General features: G+C 44.8%; 1 protein-coding gene across 1 annotated transcript in view; it reads right to left on the bottom strand.

Annotated features, from left to right (window-relative positions):
* NIBAN1 (niban apoptosis regulator 1) overlaps positions 1-19810 on the bottom strand; it is a gene marked incomplete at both ends in the record, with an annotated part of 141502 nt that overhangs the window by 14020 nt on the left and 107672 nt on the right. Inside the window, 5 exons of the mRNA XM_080698752.1 lie at positions 1369-1530; positions 5311-5498; positions 9698-9860; positions 10161-10265; positions 19108-19223. Coding sequence (XP_080554878.1) covers positions 1369-1530; positions 5311-5498; positions 9698-9860; positions 10161-10265; positions 19108-19223 — 734 coding nt within the window. The remainder of the gene's footprint in view (positions 1-1368; positions 1531-5310; positions 5499-9697; positions 9861-10160; positions 10266-19107; positions 19224-19810) is intronic.

Here is a 19810-nt window from a genome sequence, read left to right as displayed (position 1 = left end):
CACCAAAGGGACTGCTGTTAAACTGTAGCCCAGCTCTGTGCCTTCTTCATCTTTGACCTCTCACAACCGAAGGGTTAGATAATAAGATAGATTGCTTCATCCTGCCCATAACTTCAGAAAACAAAGCATTCCTTCCTTCCCCAAGCCTGGAACTATTCCCTCAAATATGCAACACTTACCTGTATCCCAGAACTTCCAACCAACCCAGCTGTGAATTGATCTAGTGTCTCACTGCGGATCTATGAAGTGGGATCTGGCAGAGCACAGTGTTCAGCCCCCACTCAGCTCTCCCCAGAATGTTTGTGAAATAGAATTGTGGCTGATCACACCCTTTTACACAAAGAGGGTCTGTGGTATTCATTCCTGTTCTGGGGTGGGGAAGGGGTTCTTTGTGGGGAAAACATGGAACCTATAGAATAGGCTCAAGATTGTCAAATATGAAGCTGTCGCCGGGCGTGGTGGCACACCCTGTAATCTCAGTACTTGGGAGGCTGAGAAGAGAGGATCATGGTTCACGGCCAGCCTCAGCTACTTAGCGAGGCCCTCCGCAACTTAGTAAGACCCTGTTTCAAAATAAAGAATAAAAATAGGGCTGACGGTATAGCTTGGAGGTAGAATGCCCCTGGGTTCCATTCCCAGTACTGCAAAAGAAAAAAAGAAGAAAAAAAAAGAATCTGTGATGGATTGATTTACTCTGAACTAGGTTAGAGAATTAAGTCAGTATTTCTCCATCCTCACTGTATATTACAAACAGTGGAAATGTTTAAACATTTGCATGTCTATATCATAGACAGATATTCAAATCACTGGATATGGGGCTCAGGCATCAATATTTCTTGAAATCTCCCTGAGGCTGAGCATGGCAGCTCACACCTGTAATCCTGTAAGCCTTGGGAGGCCGAGATAAGAGGATTGCAGGTCAAGACCAGCCTCTGCAACATAGCAAAACCCTCAGCAATTTAACAAGGCCCTTTTTCAAAATAAAAGGCGGAGGCTGTAGCCCAGAGGTAGAATGCCTTGGGTTCAATCCCCAGTACCAAACAAAAAAACCTCCCTAAGTGTTTCTCAATGGCAGCCAATGGACAAAGCCCCGACTTGACCAACCTGCTATGATCAATTAATGCTACTTTATTTCCCTGAGACATTTCTTCTCTCTGGTGCTCATCAACATGGAAGGAAGACTAAGCCGGCAGGAGAGAACATGTCCCCAGTCACTACAAGCTCAGAAATGTGCCTCGTGTCCCTGAGCCTGGGGCACCCTGTTGCATCTGCAGCTGTCTCTCTGCTCCCTCCTCCTCCTCCTCCTCCTCCTCCTCCTCCTCCTCCTCCTCCTCCTCCTCCTCCTCCACCTCTGTCCAAGGCACACACCTCTTGCATGTCATTCTGGGTCCTCTGGATCACCAGGTCCACGTGGGGGAACCGGAAGCGGCTCTTGAGATCCTGCAGGCGCTCTTGAAGCAGGTTGACTTTGGTATAGCACGGTTCCATCTTCACCGAATCCAGGGGGAGGTTCATAAGCTGGTCTAGATGCTGCATTTTGAAGGGGAAAATTTTACATTTAGGTTTCTAGACAGTCGATGTATGCTAGTAGAAGAATCCTTACTTGGGCCACTGTGACATCGTCCACTGTCCTATTTCCCTCCTCTGGTGGGTCCCTAGGGCAGCTCTACTGCTGGGATAGAGAGACCCATGGAAGCTGCCAACCAGGTGACAGGAATAGCCAGGGGCGCGCTCAGGGAGATGCTAGCCTTCTCAAGTTTTCAAGAACAAGAGAGGCAGGCAGTTCTATTCTTTGCAAATAGAACTGCTGTTGAGCCTCCAAAGCTTTCTCTCTTCCAAGGAAATTTTTATTGACACATTATAATGATGCATAATCATCAGATTCCTTGTGACATATCCGTACATGCACATAACATACTTTGGTTAACTTCTTTCCCCGGCCCCTCCTTTCTCTCCCCCTGGTCCCATTAATCAATTTCTCTCCCTTTGTTTCATGGACTCCCTTCGCCCACCCCCTTTCTTTTTTTCCTCTCTGGCTTTCACATATGAGCGAAAACACACAACTCTTGACTTTCCAGATCTGGCTAATCTTACTTAGCATGATGTTGTCCAATTCCCTCCATTTTCCTGGAAATGACTTAATTTTGTTCTTCTTTATGGCAAAATAAAACCCCATTGTGTATACGGACCACGTGTTCTTCATTTTTCTGTTGATGGACACCTAGGCTGGTTCTATAACTTGGCCGTGGTGAATTGTACTGCTATCAACGTCGGTACGCAGGTACCGCTATAGAATGTCCACAGCTGTCTTAAAGGAGTGACTTCCCTCTCAGTGAGCCCCGGGGAGGTTGGAAAGTTCCCCGGGCTCCTTGGGGAGGGAAGCCAGGGATCCTCACTATCCTGTGACGCTTGGCCAGTGCTCCGGGCTACTTTTGGCTGAAGGCTGCCCAGGTGCTGGTGGCTGGGGAGAGGATACGGGAAAAGGCTGCACGGGGAGATGGGAGATACAGGCAGTTCCAGACCCGGGGGCCCCTCCTCCTCAGATTGCACAACTGATAACTTAATCAGCAAGGCCACTGGCTGCCCAGGTCCAACCATCTGCTGCAGCCGCCAGTGTAATCAACATGCTCCACTCTAGGAAGTTGTCGCAACAGAAGGCACTCTATTTTCGAGGTCCATTTCAAAATGTTTCTAAAGTTGAATACTTTAGGTTTGAAAGAGAGAGGAGAAGACTGAAAGAAGGTTGCTGAAAATGGAAGCTCTGGGGAGAAAGGACACTGCTGGCAGTTTTAAAAGGGGCCCTTCCCATTGGGCTTTAAAGGGAAACATTATTTCCATTAAGAAGTGGATTATAGTGAGGTCCCCTGGAGTGAAATCAGTGGCCAAAAGTACACTATAAAATCTGTCCCTTATCATACAATTCAGGAATGTCTCAGTTTCTTAGAAATACCGATTACGGGCTGGGGATGTAGCTCAGTGGTTGAGTGCTTACCTAGTAGTGTGTGTAAGGCCCGGAGTTTGATGCCCAGGACCCAAACCAACCAACCAAATAAATAAATATATAAATAAAATCTTTAAAAAATATATCAATTAGGCAGGCTGGAGAGGAAAAATGCGTTACACTTTGCTCCTATCAAAATCTCAAACTTTAGCAAGCAATGACACCTAGCACTGATGGCAGTATGGGAAAGTCCCCTGCCATGCCTGATGGGTGGAGGTTAAATTTAAGTCCTTTTTTTTTTTTTTTTGAAATACAGTGAAAGCATTTATTAACACAAGAAATACACCGTTCAAAGTAGGAACCCAGCCCATAGAAATAAAAGTATCAGGATGTACGGAGATACATGCAAGGTTGTTTTTTGTGCCAGCAACACCGGGATAATGGATTGAGTCATAGTGTTTCCATACATGAAATGTTACACAGCCATCACAAAAAATTACTTAGAGCTAGAACTGTTATGTGGAAACAGTTTTATGAGGTATTTTTGAATGAGAAAACTGATAAGCAGAATGATATACAAAATAGAATCCCATTTTAAAAAAGCAAGCAATGAAAAAAATAGTCTATGAGTGTGTATGTGTGTATGAGACAGAGGTGTGTGTGTGTGTGTGTGTGTGTGTGTGTGTGTGTGTAAGACTGAACCAGGGACATTCTATCTTCAAGATATATCTCTAGCCCTATTTTACTTAATTATTTTTTTTAATTTGGACACAGGGTCTCTTAAGCCAGTGTGGCTGGCTTCTAACCTGCCTGATCTTCCTATCTTCGCCTCCCAAGCGCAGGGATTACAAGCGTGTGCCACCACACCCGGTTCCTATTTTACTTTTTATTTGGAAACAGGGTCTCACTAGGTTGCTGCAAGTCTTGCTAAGTTGCTGAGGCTGGCTTTGAACCTACAATCTTGTCTTGTCTCAGCCTCCCAAGTACTTGAATTATAGGCATGTGCCACCATGCCTGGCCAGTGTGTGTATCTTATATACTATATAAGTATCGGGGGGAGTATAAAATTGCATATGCTAATTTTGTGCTATTAGTTGTTTGAAGGAAGGTAGGTGGTACTGGGGAATAAAGACAATTTAACAAGAACAGGCTGCAATAAGAAACCTTAAAGTGTTAATGAAATGTCTTTTTTGTACAATTATATCTGTGTATGCATGCATAAAGGAATAAAAATATGTGGCACAGAAGTGTGACTATAGATTACAATCATTTGTTATATATTTAAAAAGGAACTTTCTAGTTTAACGGTTCCCAACACAAAGATATGATAAATGTTTAAGGGTATAAAATGCTCTTTCCTCTGACTTGATCTTAATTCACTGTATATATGTATCGAATCATCACACTGCTTCCCATAAATATGTGCAATTATTTTGTGTCAATCAGAAAGAAAAAAATTAGTTTTTAATGAGGGAGGGAGGGAAGAAGAAAAGAAAGGAAGGGAGAAAGGAAGGAAGGAAGGGAGAAAGGGAGGGAGGGAGGGAGGGAGGAAGGAAGAAAGGAAGGAAGGAAGAAAGGAGGAAAACAGGTATCTTGTTTTATCTACTGACTTGTAAGGATGTTCATCATGATATGCCAAGTGCAAAACCAAGCTGTAGAGTTATACAGATGTCAGTGATCCTTAAGCGTCAGGTACATCAGATCCTCTGGAGGCCTTGCTAAAGCAGACTTCAGGGTCCCATTCCAAGTTTCTGATTCAACTGAAGTGGGGCCTAAGGGCTTGCCTTGTTAGCAACCTGATGATGAGGAAGTGTCTGTCGAGGGACCACAGTTAAGAGAAACACTGGTCTATGTCATGAGTCTATCATTTTGAACACACACACACACACACACACACACACACACACACACACACAAATGAAAGTTCTTTAAATGAGGATATATGCCTATATATATTTGTTTGAACAAAGATAACATATTAAGATATATCAAGCTATTTATATTAATTAATTAAGGTAGTTGGGAACAGAGGTGGCCTGGGAGTTCAGAATGGCTTGATTACTGCGTATCAGTGATTAACTTTGCCTATCTATATTGTATATATGTGTATTGAGTATATTGTTCCACTTGTACAAACATGTTATCTTTGCAACTTGAAAACCATTAATAAAGAAACTTGAGTGAATTAAAGGATGAATGAATGAAGGGTTGGATAGATGGAAAAACAGCTAGATGAGTGAATGGGAGGGCAGGGGAAAGAAGGGAGGAAAGGAAAGAAAGAAAAAGGAAGGAAGGAAGAAGGAAGGAAGGAAGGAAGGAAGGGAGGGCAGCCCAGCCGCCACCGCGCAGCTCCTCCCTCAGCACCCTACCTGCTTCAGCTGGGCGCTGTCTTTGGTGGTGTGAAAGCTCTGGCTGAGCTCATCCACTTCTTTCTCAAAGAGGGAGCGCACTGCTCCGAAGCCAGAGCTCACTGGCCCCATGAGCTCCTCCAGAATGGACGCCAGGAACGGCTGCACACTCTCCCCGCAGCTCTTCTCTGCCGGCTGGGCCACCATCGCTAAGGTAGGAAATGACCAAACACGGTGACTGAGGGGAAAATGGGATTCAGAGGCACTGGAGCCAGGCCAGGGCTGGGCGGGTCCCCGGAGCCATTCAAGGGCCAAGGCAAGTTCCACCACCCGCCATTTTATCCTTGGGTACAAAAGAGGCCTGGAGGGCTTAGATCACAGTCCAGGTCACGTCCTGATTTGCAAAAGCACGACTACAATTCAAGTGTGCTTTCTAAGTTCTTGTTGGCAAATAAGTTGTTTACAATAAGACAAACAGCCAAATTCTGGTTTCTTTTGCAAAAATATATCAGAGCTATGGATGGTCAGGTTTTTGCCTCCGAATCTGAGATAACCAGTACTATAAATATTCAAGATGTAAAATATTAAACAGGTTGTAGTTATTTGGGGGGAAACCCTTTTGATTGTATGATTCAAACTACGAAATGCTCTGTAACTTATAAAAAAAAACAGTGTGCCAGGAGAATAAATTAATTATTAATTAACTTTGTTGGAGGCACTATTTGAAAAGCAGCTAATTGAAATTTCAGAATAATCCAGAGCACCGGCAATGCACAGCGATGACTTAGGGGAGGCAATGCACAGCGATGACTTAGGGGAGGCGGCCGACTTTTCCTGCGGGGTGGGGTGGAGCCGGCACAGGAGGCCTCAGGGAGGAAACTGACCCGCTCCCCCTGCTCCCCCTGCTCCTGTCCCCACAGCTACTCCAGCACCCTCTCCCTACATTCCCTCAGCATCCTTCACACGGGCCTTCCTTCCTCCACCTCTGCTTATAAACATCAGACTCAGGTCTTCAAGGCTCAATTCAAAGGTCACCCATTCTAGACAGCTGAATGCCCTGGCACTCGGCTTCCTGAACCCGGGTCTGCGGGTGCTGCCTTATGGGCTAAGTAAATTTCATATCCCACACACGTATGCTCTGCCACCAACCAATCTTCCTTCCTTTCTTCCTTCTTCCCTCCATTTTCCTTTCCCCTTTCTTCCTCCTTCCCTCCTTCTCTCTTTCCTCTCCTCCCTCCCTCCCTTCCTTTCCTCCTCCTTCCCCCCTCCTCCTCTTCTTTTTCCTCCTCCTCCTCCTCCTCTTCCTCCTCCTCCTTCTTCTTCTCTCCCTCCCTCCCTCCCTCCCTCCTTCCCTCTCTGTCTCTTTCCTTCTTGTACTAGGGACTGAACCCAGGAGCATTCTCCCTTTAAGTCACACCCCCACTCCTATTTTATTGTTTAATTTTGAAACAGAGTCTCACTAAGTTGCTGAGAGCCTAGCTGTTACTGAAGCTGGCCATGAACCTGGGATTCTCGTCTTAGCCTCCTAAATACTGGGATTACAAGCATGCACCACCATGCCCGGCTCTGATATTTTATTTTTAAAAGACTTGATCAAGTCGGGCATGGTATCACACACTTGTAATCCCCGCGCTTGGGAGGCTGAGACAGGAGGATGGCGCAGGTTTGAAGCCAGCCTCAGCTACTTAGTGAGGCTCTCAGCAACTTATTGAGACCCTGTTTCCAAATAAAATATGAAATGGGTCTGGGAGTATAGCCCAGAGGTAGAAAGCCTCTGGGTTCCACCCCCAGTACCACCAATAAATAAATAAATAAATAAATAAATAAATAAATAATAAAAGACTTGATCAGCCAGGCGTGTTGGCACACATCAGTAATCCCAGCACTTGGGAAGCTGAGATAAATAATAAAAATTAAATTTAAAAAATCGGGGTGGGAGGGTGTAGATTGGAGGTAGAATGCTCCTGGGCTCAATCCTCAGTTCCAAAAATAAATAAATAAATAAATAAATTTGATCATTACTTTGTGCCAAGGTTTCTTTTAAGAGATAATGACTAGTCCAGAGCAGAATATTTTCCTATCATATAAGGATATGTGGAAGCTGCAGGGATTTAGGCAAGAAAAAAAAAAAAGATGGTTTAATTTCATAATGAAAACGGCCATGGTTAGGCCCAGCCAAACCCCAGAGAACAGGATGCTGGCCCAGGAGAGCTGGTACTGGTGGTTTTAAGTTGTGTGTAGTATTTCAACACACAGCCAATTGTAGACCCCTGTGTTCTACAGTAGTGAGGCCTGGATGGTAGCAAACGGAAAGTACTCTGAAGTTCACCTATACCTGGCTTTGGGCGGCACTGCACAAACAGACGGATAGACACACAGATACAGCCCTCGTGTGGCTATGCCTCCTCTGATCTCTAATCTCCGTGAGACTGTACTGAGAGCCCTGAAGCCAGCTGGGCTATGGCCTGAAGAGGGTCAGTGCTGCAGAGGAGAATCCAGCACGCAGGCAATGCCATGAGACTGCTAGCCGAGGAGCACAGGGGCCAGGGCTTCCTTGACCACTGCAAAGCTCCACCAACCTGCGCACAGGCACCTGGTAAACATTTTTCAATGAATCATAATCTGAAAACTGACTGTCTAAAAAGATGGTTTGTTTGTTTGTTTGTTTATTTATTGTAGAAGGGATGGAACCCAGGGGCATTCTACCTCCGAGCTACACACCCAGTCTGATTTTATTTTTTATTTTGAAACAAGGTCTCACTAAGTTGCAGAGGCCTTACTAAGTAGCTGAAGCTGGCCACGAACCACGATCCTCCTGTCTCAGCCTCCCAAGTACTGGGATTACAAGGGTGTGCCACCACGCGGGGCTGGCTAGATTGTTTATAAACAATCAGTCACGGATGAGTTCCTTTTTCTCTGAATTGATGTTCAGTGTGGTGTGTGCATTGGGTTATGGGGGTCCCAGATAGAACTGAGAACCACAGAAATTATTTCATAGGATTCCTTGCAGGCCACTAAGGCCTCTTGTATGGGAAGAGGCCAACTTTCTTGTGTCATGTGGCAGATAGTAAATATTTGTGGCTTTGCAAAGCACAAGATCTCTCTGTTCCAGTGAGTCCATTCTGGTGTCCCAGCACAAGCACAGCCACAGTACATGTGTGAAGAAGCAGGGCTGTGTGTTTCAGTAGAACATCATTCACAAAATCAGGTGGGGCCAGACTTGAGTGGAGGGCCCCAGGTTGCCATCTGCGGCCTTTGTGAGCCCTCCTGATTTCAGAGGGAGGAGGGACAGTGAGAAAAACAGCAACCAAATGACCTCCCCAAGTGCATACGACTGATCAGTGCCAGAGTTGGAGCAAGTCTAGATTTAGTGACTTGGAGCCAACATTGTAGGTTTTGTCAAAGGCAAATCCATTATGCACTGATTTAACTATTCACCAGAGAGAGTCTGTGTATTACCAGGATGGCATTAAGCATGAATACACTTGAATACACCAGGGCCACAGGGTTCTGCTCTCAGAGCTTACAACAGGGAGGAAGGGAGAAGAGCCACTAGAATTCAGAGTAAGAAGTCCTGTAGGAGCAGCCTGGGCAGTATTGAAATATACAAGCTCTCCCATAAGATTGGAAACAAAGTTGTCTTCTCCTGGCATCTATGAAGCTTCCATAGAAAGATCTAAACCCTTAAGAATACCCAAGGCATGTTCCTAGTAGGACTTTTGTCACCACCTCCCAATTTCCTCAGTTGTATTCTCTGAAATCACGAACGGCTGTCCCTCAGTATCCGCAGGCTATTTGGTTCCAAGAACCGCCCACCCTCACCCCCAACTCTGAGAATACCAGAATCCAAGGATATAAAATGCTGCAAGCGGGGCGTGGTGGCGCACACTTGTAATCATTTGGGAGGCTGAGACAGGAGGATTGCGGTTCACGGACAGCCTCAGCCACTTAGTGAGGCTCTTTGCAACTCAAAGAGACCCTGTTTCGAAATAAAGAATAAAAATTTGGCTGGGAGTATATCTCAGAGGTAGAATTTTCCTGGGTTCTGTCCCCAGTACCAAAAAAAAAAAAAAAAAAAAAGCTGTGATATCCACATATAACCTCTGTACACCGACCATCCACTTCATATATATCAAGCCATCTTTAGAGTTCTTCTAATACCTAACACAATGGAAATGCCGCATAAATGGTTGTTTATCTGCACTACTTAGGGAATAACAACAAGAAAATAAGTCTGTACATTTCCAGTACAATTTTTTAAAAAAAATTCTTTTGCATCTGTGGTTGGTTGAATCGACAGATATGGGACCCGCAGATACGGGAAGAGCCTACTGTTTTCTAACTCGATATGAATTCCTGAATGTACAGCTTATTTAAATTAGTGGGAACATGGATTATCTCCACTGACCTTTGATCTTCCCATTTAAAAAGTTCTTCGAGTTCACAATCTGGTCCATGTCCGCGCGGATTGTTCCCTCCAGGCCCTTGGTCAGAGCCCTGCATTCCTCCTTCAAGGCACTCAATCCTTCCGAAATTTGCTGCTGAACCAGGCTGTAAGCCTCCTCCAGGAGCTGCATGAGGAACGACAGGTGAATTGAGCTTGCCGTGTGCACGCACAGGAGCAGAGGGACGAGGAGGGCCATCGCAGGCTCCCAAAGTTTAAACAAAATCCTACACGCGCTTGAATTTTTTTTTTTTTAAGTTCAAGTCTGTTTGGGTTAATCCTCACATAAGTGAGATAGAGTGGGTTGAGGCAGGCATTTCTCCACCCAGGAAATAAATTTCTTTAAAAGCAACAGCTGCCCCGAACAGAAAAGGTAAGGGGACATTCATTTTGGATATCATGGTTGCATAGCAACACCATCGCTTACGCTGAGCCACGCCCTCTTTCTGTCATTCTTCTTCCCCTTCATTTTAGGCAGCAGGTCAGTCTGGAGGGTGGGCAGGAGCTCCTCCATCACCAGGTTACTCAGGACCTGCAGAGTGAAGAGGGCCCCAGTCGGTCAGCTGGCGGTGGCCAAGTCTGAGCACCAGGGCCACAAGAGCTGGCCGGGCGCTGTGAGCTCTGTTAGGTAAACGTGTGTGTGTCGGTGCTGGAGACTGAACCTAAGATCTCTTAGCACGCGCTCTACCTCCACGCTACGCCCCTAGGCTAATAGTTTAAGAGAGCCCTGGCCTCAGCGAATAGTCTAACCTTGGTTCTGGAGGAGGGAAATTTCAACAAAGACTATGGTTCAAGGGTGAATATTCTTAAACATTCACAAGGAACAGAATCATCTGCTGCCATTTCTCCACTGATATCTCCCAGTGGGGATCCAAATTCTTCAAATTCAAACTTTTTATATTCAAACAAGAAAGACCTAATGCATTTAGGATAAGGAGAGATTTCCATAATGGACAAGGGTATTATTAGCAAAATCATGACAAGAATCAGGCTTGTTTTGTTGTTTTTTTCTGTGTATGTGTGTGTGTGTGTGTGTGTGTGTGTTAATAGAGATCGAACCCAGGAGCATTCGATCTCCGAGGTACTTTATAGTTTTTGTTTTGAAACAGAATCACACTAGATTCTGTTTCAAAACAATTAGGGGCTGAGAGCCCCTAATTTCGCTGAGGCTGGTCCCAAACTTTCAATCCTCCCATCCCAGCCTCCCAAGTCCTGGGATTACAGGCTCGGTCTTGATGGCTTAAGTCCAAGTCTATATTTCCTGTGGCTACTGTTCCTCCTCAAGCTCCTTTGTGACTGTCTTCATTCTCTGTTCCTACTGGTCCCTGAGCACCCTCGCCAGCCTCTTTAATGTTAGAAAAAGAACAGTGTGAAGGCTGACCAAAGACTGAGGGCCACGGCATCCCCCAGCCCAGCGCCGACATCCTACGCTGCTGCCATTATGCCCAAGGAAAGGACTGACTGAGGGGGACATAAAGGGATAAAGCCAAGGCGAAGGGGAGCCTCAGGGAAGAGCTGCAAGGTGGTCAGCTGTCGCTGCCTCTCCAAAGCCAGAGTCCAAGCCTGGAGGGGCCCCTGCAGAGGGAGAGAAGGGGACCGAAGGGAAACAGGGAAAAGCTGGCCCTAGCAAGCTCGGGGCTACCCTGCAGAAAGCAGAGATGCCGGAGCGGACCAGCCACAGATGGCTGAAGGTGCTGGAGATGCCAAGGAAAGCATGTGCATATTTTAGGACGATATTTCTGGTGACTGTACCATTTGAAATGCTATTTTCATCAAGTTTTATTGAAAATGCAAAATTCAGTTTTTTTTGAGCCATATTGTTATCACACAGAATATTTTATTATTATATGGGGATGGAAGGAGCATATGTCACTAATAAAAGTCTCAAGCTGGGCTTTGTGGCACATGCCTGTAATTCCAGTTCTTGAGAGACAGGAGGATTGCAGGTTTGAGGCCAGCCTCAGCAATTTAACATGACACTGTTTCAAAAAAAAAAAAAAAAAGGGCTGGGGTATAGCTTGGAGATAGAATGCCCCTGGATCAGTCCTCAGAATAAATAAGTAGATAAGTAAATAAATGTCTCCAATGCTGGGTTGTTGTAGGGAAAAACATATCCCCCTTAGGAGACTTGCTCTTGGTTCCCAGCAGGAAAAATTCCCTGATGTTAACACACACAGCCACCTTGGGCCCAAATATCTTATGGTGTGGGCAAACTAAAACTGATTTTTATGTTCTCTTTTCCCTGTTCTACCTTCAGCATAGACTTAACTTCCTTAGAGCCAGAGATCTGTTGGAACCTGACCCCAAAGGTTGGTTCCCGTGTGTCAAACTGGCCTTCCCAGTAACTCCACCTTAGGGCGTCCTTCAGAAGAGTGGCACCCTTTCTGGATAGTGGACTCTACTATGTTCCTTTCGCTTCCTGAAAGTCATGGCTATGAAAAGCTGTTAAATGTCCTGCTACATGTGAACCATCAATCTTCACCCTCAGCTTTTCTTGCAGAACCTCAGATGAAGACTTTGCTGGGTTTCTAAGTGACTTTCATATGATTTTGGTAGTCCATCGAAGAAGGGAGTTTGAAAGTTACTGCCTACTGCCTATGGCCTGTACATATCGGCCCTGTAATAGCATAACTGTTTATGAAAAATATCTTTAACAAATTTTGAAATATCATGATTGTTTATGAAAGATATCTTTAACAAGTTTTGACAAAGCTTGAAAAAAAGGAAAGAAAAAGAAAGAAGAGACTTTGGAACCATGGGAAATTTGTAGGCAAAGTATAATATGGTGGGGCGGGGGTCTAAAAATTTCAAAGTCTTAAATAAATTCATTCCCAAATTTCTACTTAAATTTTACATGAATCAGCAAAAACGTTTCTTTGAATCTGAGCAGTCGTCTACACATCCACTCTTCACAGTTCCTCTTAACACCGGGCCTTTCTTCTCTACTCTCATCCTCTGGACCTGCAGCAGCTCACTGCTCAGATTCATCTTTACCATGAGTCTTTTGGGGTTCACAGATTAATTTTCAACAGCAGGCTGCAGATTGTGATTTACAGAAGGGTTTTGGGGGTACAACTCAGTAGTAGAACCCTTGCCCGGCATGCATAAGGCCCTGGTCTCAATCCCTAACACTGAAAAAAAAAATACACACACACACACACACACACACACACACACACACACACACGGGAAAGAGTAATGTTGGGAAAGAAGGCAGAAAAGCAAAGAATCACTCAAGACATGTTTTATGAAGTTGAAATAATATTTATCCAAAATAACTGGCCTCCTTTTCACTCCTCATAATAATTGAATCCTTTGGGAATTAAGGAAGATCTTCTCTGAGGTCAGCACCATGCTAATGGAAACACTTATGAGCTCACTAGATACTGCCTTCCACCAGGGCTGTTGCAACAGGGTGTAACACTTTAGGAACACACCCAGGGTGGAGGTGGAAAAAGCCACCAGGCATGCCATGCCTGAGGCTTCCTGGGAGACAAGGCTGCTCCGGTCAACACAGCAAGCAGGGCCCCTGTCACCTGCAGTGTGGATCTGCCCAGTGAATGACAGAGATCATGATGGGATGAGATCTCTGCTAGTCCTACTAATCCATTAGTAAAGATGTGTCTACCTTTCTTTTCTTTCTCCCTTCCTTCTTTCCTTCCTTCCCTTCCTCTCCCCTCCCCCTCTCTTCCTTCCTTCTTTCCTCCCTCTTTCTCTTTCCCTCCCTTCCTTTCTTCCTCTTTCTTTCTTTCTTTCTTTCTTTCTTTCTTTCTTTCTTTCTTCCTTCCTTCCTTTCTTTCTTTCTTCCTTTCTTTCTTTCCTTGGAACAGGACCTCACTAAGTTGCAGAGGGCCTAAGGTGCCGAGGCTGGCCATAAACCATGGTGATCCTTCTGTCTCAGCCTCCCAAGTACTGGGATTACAGGCATGTTTACCCTTTTTTAACCATTCTCTGGGGGCATTCAAGAGATGAATCATCATTTTCTGAGGAGTTTAAGAGGAACTTGACACTTGCAAACTCCATGAAAATCATCAGGTCTAGCAGTTAAATTTAGGAGCAATTAAACTCAGTAATTAACACTCCATGGGCCCCGTCCTACTCAGAGGGGTAAGTTCTAGATTGGAACACATGTGCCCAAGAGTGAGCTAAGGGTAGTGTAAGGAGAGGCAGCTTAGAGACACGGAGACTCACGACAGAACAGGCAATCAATGGGAAATATTATCTTGGTTGAAAAGCATTAAACTCAAAAACCATGTGGAAGCTAGGGAGAAGAAAAGGTCACAGGAGGAACTCTAGACAAAAGAGGAAAAGCCATAGATAAGCAAATAAGGAGGCCTGAATGGGGTGATGGGAGGGGGGACGAAGGAAATTCCCTAACGTACATGATGTTCATTCACAAAGATATCAACGTCAATCAGTAAGCCAAACCTGAGGAGGACAGAGGGGGCAGGGATGGAGTAGGAATCGGGGAAGGGCTAAGAGTGATGTGTGCATGCATGCCTCTACCATCTTGTACTCCATTAAGATGGATGACTACAATGCCCCAATAAAAAATGAAAAAAATCACAATAGTCCTAATGCATCCTATTGGCAGACATTGGTTTAAACTCCAGCACGATTGTGATGGATTTGAAAAGATGGAAATGTTATATATGAAAGCCAAAAAAAAAAAAAAAAAAGAGAACAGTCTCTTTGGGTGGGCTTACAATTTTCTTTTAGTCTGTCCCTCCCAATGTTTCAAGAAATCTGGTTCTATTTTACAATTTAAGGAGCTAAGAAAAAATATGTTGGGGAAAGAAAAAGCGGGTAAAAGTGGTTGGCAAAGGGAGCAGGTTGGGGCTTGAGAGTAATACAGGGCAGGCAGACCAGGTGGGGGGCTACAGCCCAACCTTGTGTCACACGAGGACCATCTCCTCTTCCTCTAACCTTCAGCCCCACCCCCCTGACCTCACACTGCCGCTCACTGCCCAGGGCCCTCTGGGGATCCCCTACCCTGGCCTGCTCTCCCCTAAGCCCGCGGGCTTCCCTAAGGAAAGCAGCTGATCATAATAACGAGGGGGTTCTCTAGCCTCCACCCCACAAAACAGGATCCGTGGAGTTTTACCATAAGGGGTATAAAATATATAATTTTATTTTAATAAAAAGAGGGGGAAAGGGTGGTTGGGTAAATTGAATTGCTGGGACTCAGAGATTTAAAAATTTTCTCACACATATAAGACAAAATTGTTACTAGACTGATGGAAAACAAGACGCCCCAGGCTCATCACTGAAGGCCGCACCAGAGCACCTCCTTTCTGTCGTGGACAGCGCAGACATTCTGCCCACTTCCCGGGGCCGGCCCAGCTCTGACCTGCTGCACCCCAGCCCCTGGTTCTACTGAAGGGCCGTGGGTGAGGGAACCTATCTGAAGAGGCACACACTCAACATCGTTCAGCAGAAGGCTACTCCAGCACATATAGACACACGTATAAACATGGATGGATCTGACGTCTTATTTTGAAACCGCTCCAATCTGTGGGAATTCTAAGCTGCCGTCTCACCCACAGGGCTGGTTTAGAGCAAATACAATAAATGCACCAAATAACTGTAGATAGTTTTCCACAGTGCTTTCCCTACTGATCTCATTGGATACATTTATATTGACAAGTTGAAAATATGTTGGCTTTTTACCAGTATCCAAATATTTTTCTCTTCACAGTCTATCAGGCAAGTTATTCTGAGTTACTGCTCAGTCTGGACCCACGCCTAAAATAACCATTGCCAGGGGGGCTGCCATACTTGCTTTGTAGCACCATGAAGGGAAGAGTCATGAGGCTGAGAATCTTCTCACACAGGCCTGGAGGGCAGAGGGGTTAATGCTGTGTTATGATTAAGTTCACAGCAGAAAGGAAGAAAAAAAAATGCAACTAAACTCAGGCTGTAAATAAAAGACGTCAGAAACTCAGTTACGCTGTGCCTTTTTTTTTTTTTTTTTGAGCTATTTGGTAGCATTCTGGGGCCATGACCTTTTTTTTTCTCCACAAATTTTGGGGTAAACAGTGTCTGACTGTTCCCCCTCCAGTATCATTAGAGGTTATGGCGAATTTTAGTCCCTAACCAGGTCTCACACAGGCAAGTTTTGGGAGCCATTTCTTTTTCCAGCTTCTTCAAATGCGTATGTGTCATGGAGCGGCCTCCTGGCTGCAGGTAGCCCCCCTGGAAGGTCTTGTCCTCACCTGGAGAGTGTGGCCTGTGGCCTTGAAATGCACCTGCACCCGCGTTTCATGAGCCTGGGACTTCACCAGAGACTCAAAGGCTAGGCTTTAACTCAATAACTAGCTTTTACTGATCTCTCCTCTGTTTTTATTTTTTCTCACTTACAGTATTTGATTTTCCTCCCTTTTCATTCTGGGGATCAAAACCAGGGACCCTTGCATGTTAGGCAAGCACTCTACCACGGAGCAACACCCTCAGCCCTGTGGATTGTTTTTTATTGCAAAATTAGCATCTTACTATAATTGCTTTGCACTAATGCCTTATGATGTCTTTATGTGTATATATGCATAATGTGTATGTGTGTGTATCTACACAGATCTATCTACAGTGCGCGCGCGCACACACACACACATATATATACACAGCCCAGCATAGTGGTGCATGACTGTAATCTCAGTATTTGGGAGGCGGAGACAGGAGAATCCCAGGTTTGAGATCAGCAAGTTAGCAAGATTCTCAGCAACCTAGAAGAACCCTGTTTAAAAAAAAAAAGTAAAATAATACTGTGGATATAGATCAGAGGTAGAATGCCTCTGGGCTCAATCATTAATGTCTGTCTCTCTCTCTCTCTCTCGCTCATAAACACACACACACAATCACACACACACACACACACAAATACATATATTTATTTCATACACACATGTACGCTGCCTTATCTTCTGGATGCTTTCTGCATATATCTTGTCTCAACACGATAGCAAAAGATGAGTCATTTAGCTTCATTGCACCTTACGGCACTTAGTATATATTGGACCAAAAAGAGAAAGTAAGCACAAGAAGACACGCACAAAAAAACCCCTGGACTCAACTCCCAGAAAGGGTTTATTGAGTACCTGTTGTCCAGGACTTTGTGAAGCAATGTGAGCTGACACAAGATGTCAAGTTAACAAAAGAAATCAAGTGGCACAGATAAAGTCACGGGATAAACGACGTGCCACCTCACACATGCCCACGGTCGGTGCTGCGCTTTCATCTTTCGCTGTATCAGGAGGCAGAAGAGAGCATTTCCTTTGCCACTTGTCTCCTAACACATGACCCTGAAACCATCAGCCCCACAGGGCAGGAGCCATTCTGTCTCGTCGGTCTCTGGATCACGAGCATCCAGCGCAGGGCCTGGGATTCAGTGGGTGCCAAATAGTTAACCCTGGGCAGGTCGCTTAGCTGTTTTGTGCCATCCTCCATTTTCTAATTTTCTTATTAATGAGATGGAAATAATAATTACTGTCCTCTTCATTTCATAAAATGTTGAGACAAAAGGAATTAGGATCTGGGCATCATGAAGCATCATACAAACACATTTTGATACTAATCTAACTATAAAATAGAACTCAAATACATTGTCTTACATGATAGGCCAGTCGGTGTCAAGTGCCAACCTTCTCGTCTAATGATTTGGATTTTCTTTTTGGTCTAAGTAGCACTAAGCCTTTAGTCCTCTGAGATTTATAAATGACGTGATTCCCTAACATAGCAGAAACCAAGAACCAGTTAAAGTTCCGGAATAAGTGTTGTGTTGGGAAATAAATTTACGAGAGAGAGAGAGAGAGAGAGGGGGGGGGGAAGGTGGGCATGGCAGCACATAATTGTAGTACTTGGGAGACTGAAACAGGAGAATAGCAGGTTTGAGGCCAGCCTCAAAAGTTAGCCAGGATCTCCACAACTTAGTGAGAGTCTATTTCAAAATAAAAATGAAGCTGGGCGTGGTGGCGCACGCTTGTAATCCCAGCATTTGGGAGGCTGAGACTGGAGGATCGCGGTTCGCGGGCAGCCTCAGCTACTTAGGGAGGCCCTAGTGAGGCCCTGTTTCAAAATAAAGAATAAAAAACAGGGCTGGGGGTGTAGCTCGGAGGTAGAATGGCCATCGGTTCCATCCCATACCCACACACACACACAAAAGAAGTAAAATAAAGGAGAGGAAGGGAGATGAAGATTCTAGTACACATGGCAAAAAAAAAAAAAAAAACAGCTTCAGTATTATGAAAAAAAATGGCTTTAGGTTCTAATAACTATACAAAGGCCAAGGCACCATCTGGCACTTCCCAAATATTGTTACCAAATAACAGCTTTCAGCAGTCCCCTAAAGTACTGTAAGATATGCATGGAGAGAGAAAGAGAGAGAGGAAGAGAGGGAGAGAGGGAGAGAGAGATTCGGACACTGTATTCCTATAACTGAATAATGCCCAAACCTAGGCTTCTCTTGCTGGATCAGCCACGGGAATGGCACATCATGGAAGCGGGGGCCACATCATGAAAGGGTCTCCTGTGGAGATTTATAATTCTGTGGGGTTGTCTTTTTGCGGTTCTGGGGATGGAACCCAGGGGAATTCAACCCCTGAGCTACTCCCCCTGCCCTGTTTCTTATTATTTTTATTTTTAAACAGGGTCACACTAAGTTGCGGAGGGCCTCCGTTAGTAGCTGAGGCTGTCTGCGAACCATGATCCTCCTGTCTCAGCTTCCCGAATGCTGGGATCACAAGCGTGCGCCACCACGCCTGAGATCAACCACAGTCAGCATTTCCTCGGGGTCATGGGATGTTATGAGAGACCAGAGAGGACAGAAAACTAGAAAAGATAAACGAAATCAGTAGAAAACTGGCTAATGCATTTCTCTTTATTACTTCATTTATATTTCTTTCAATCGATAAAGATGGCCATGTGTCAAATCCTTCTCCAATAGCATTGTATTTAATTCTCTGCAAGGCTATCATCATTATTCATTTTTTCCCCAACTAATCTGAGACTAAAAGAGGTTGAATAATTTGCAAGATTTAAGTGCACATCTGACGACTAAGTCTCTCCTTATGTTACACTCATATTTGCCTCTAGTCTAGAAACGTGAGGTCATTGAAAACAGGCCTTTGGTTTTGTTTTTGATAAAAGACAGTGGGGCCAGCTCTTTCCCTGTAGTTGAATGAAGCTGGCCTGTTTAGTGCATGGTCTGGTGTTTCCAGTAGTAGATGCCCACTTGCTGCTCAAATGCTGCTTGCCAAGAGAGAAATGATCTTTGGCACTACATCTTCCATTTTGCAGCTTTTTATGGATTGTTTATTAAAATGCCCCTGACTTCCTACCATCCAGAAAGAGAGAGGATTCAAAAATTCTGAGCGCTGGGTTACCTGGACTTCATCGCCAGTGATCATTTCCCACAAGCCATAGTGACCCTTCTCCTGTCGGAAGAACTGCACAGCTTCTAAAAAGGCTTGGGCTTCGAATGTCGTCTGCTTCATGTAATCTAAAGGAGAGAAGAGCGGGCAGTTAGCAAAGCAAAATGCTCTAGTGTAGGTTTTTCCATGATTCTTCAAATATGATGGTGCGGAGATGTAGCATTATCTTTTAATTTATGAAATTATGACAGAGAAAAAGCTAAGCAAGTACTTAATTCGAAGTTCAAGCCGGGCGTGGTGGCGCACGCTTGTAATCCCAGCATTTGGGAGGCTGAGACTGGAGGTTCACGGTTCATAGACAGCCTCAGCTACTTAGTGAGGCCCTCCGTAACTTACACCCTGTTTCAAAATAAAGAATAAAACCAGGGCAGGGAGTGTAGGTCGGAGGTCGAATGCCCCTGGGTTTCATCCCCAGATCCGGAAAAAAAAAAAAAAAAGTTCATTTGCAGTTGGGCATGGTGGTATATGCCTGTAATCCCAGTACTTCGGAGGCTGAGACAGGAAGACAGCAAGTTTGAGGCCAGATTCAGCAACTTAACAAGATCATGTTTCAAAATAAAAACGACATAAAATAAAATGGCTTGGAGATAGAATGCTCCTGAACTTAATCCCCAGTACCCACCTCAAAACAAGTTCACTTGCAGGTGTACATTAC

This window comes from Muscardinus avellanarius, assembly GCF_963383645.1.
Source record: "Muscardinus avellanarius genome assembly, chromosome: 7".
NCBI lineage: Eukaryota > Metazoa > Chordata > Mammalia > Rodentia > Gliridae > Muscardinus > Muscardinus avellanarius.
This window is presented reverse-complemented; position numbering and strand designations above follow the sequence as displayed.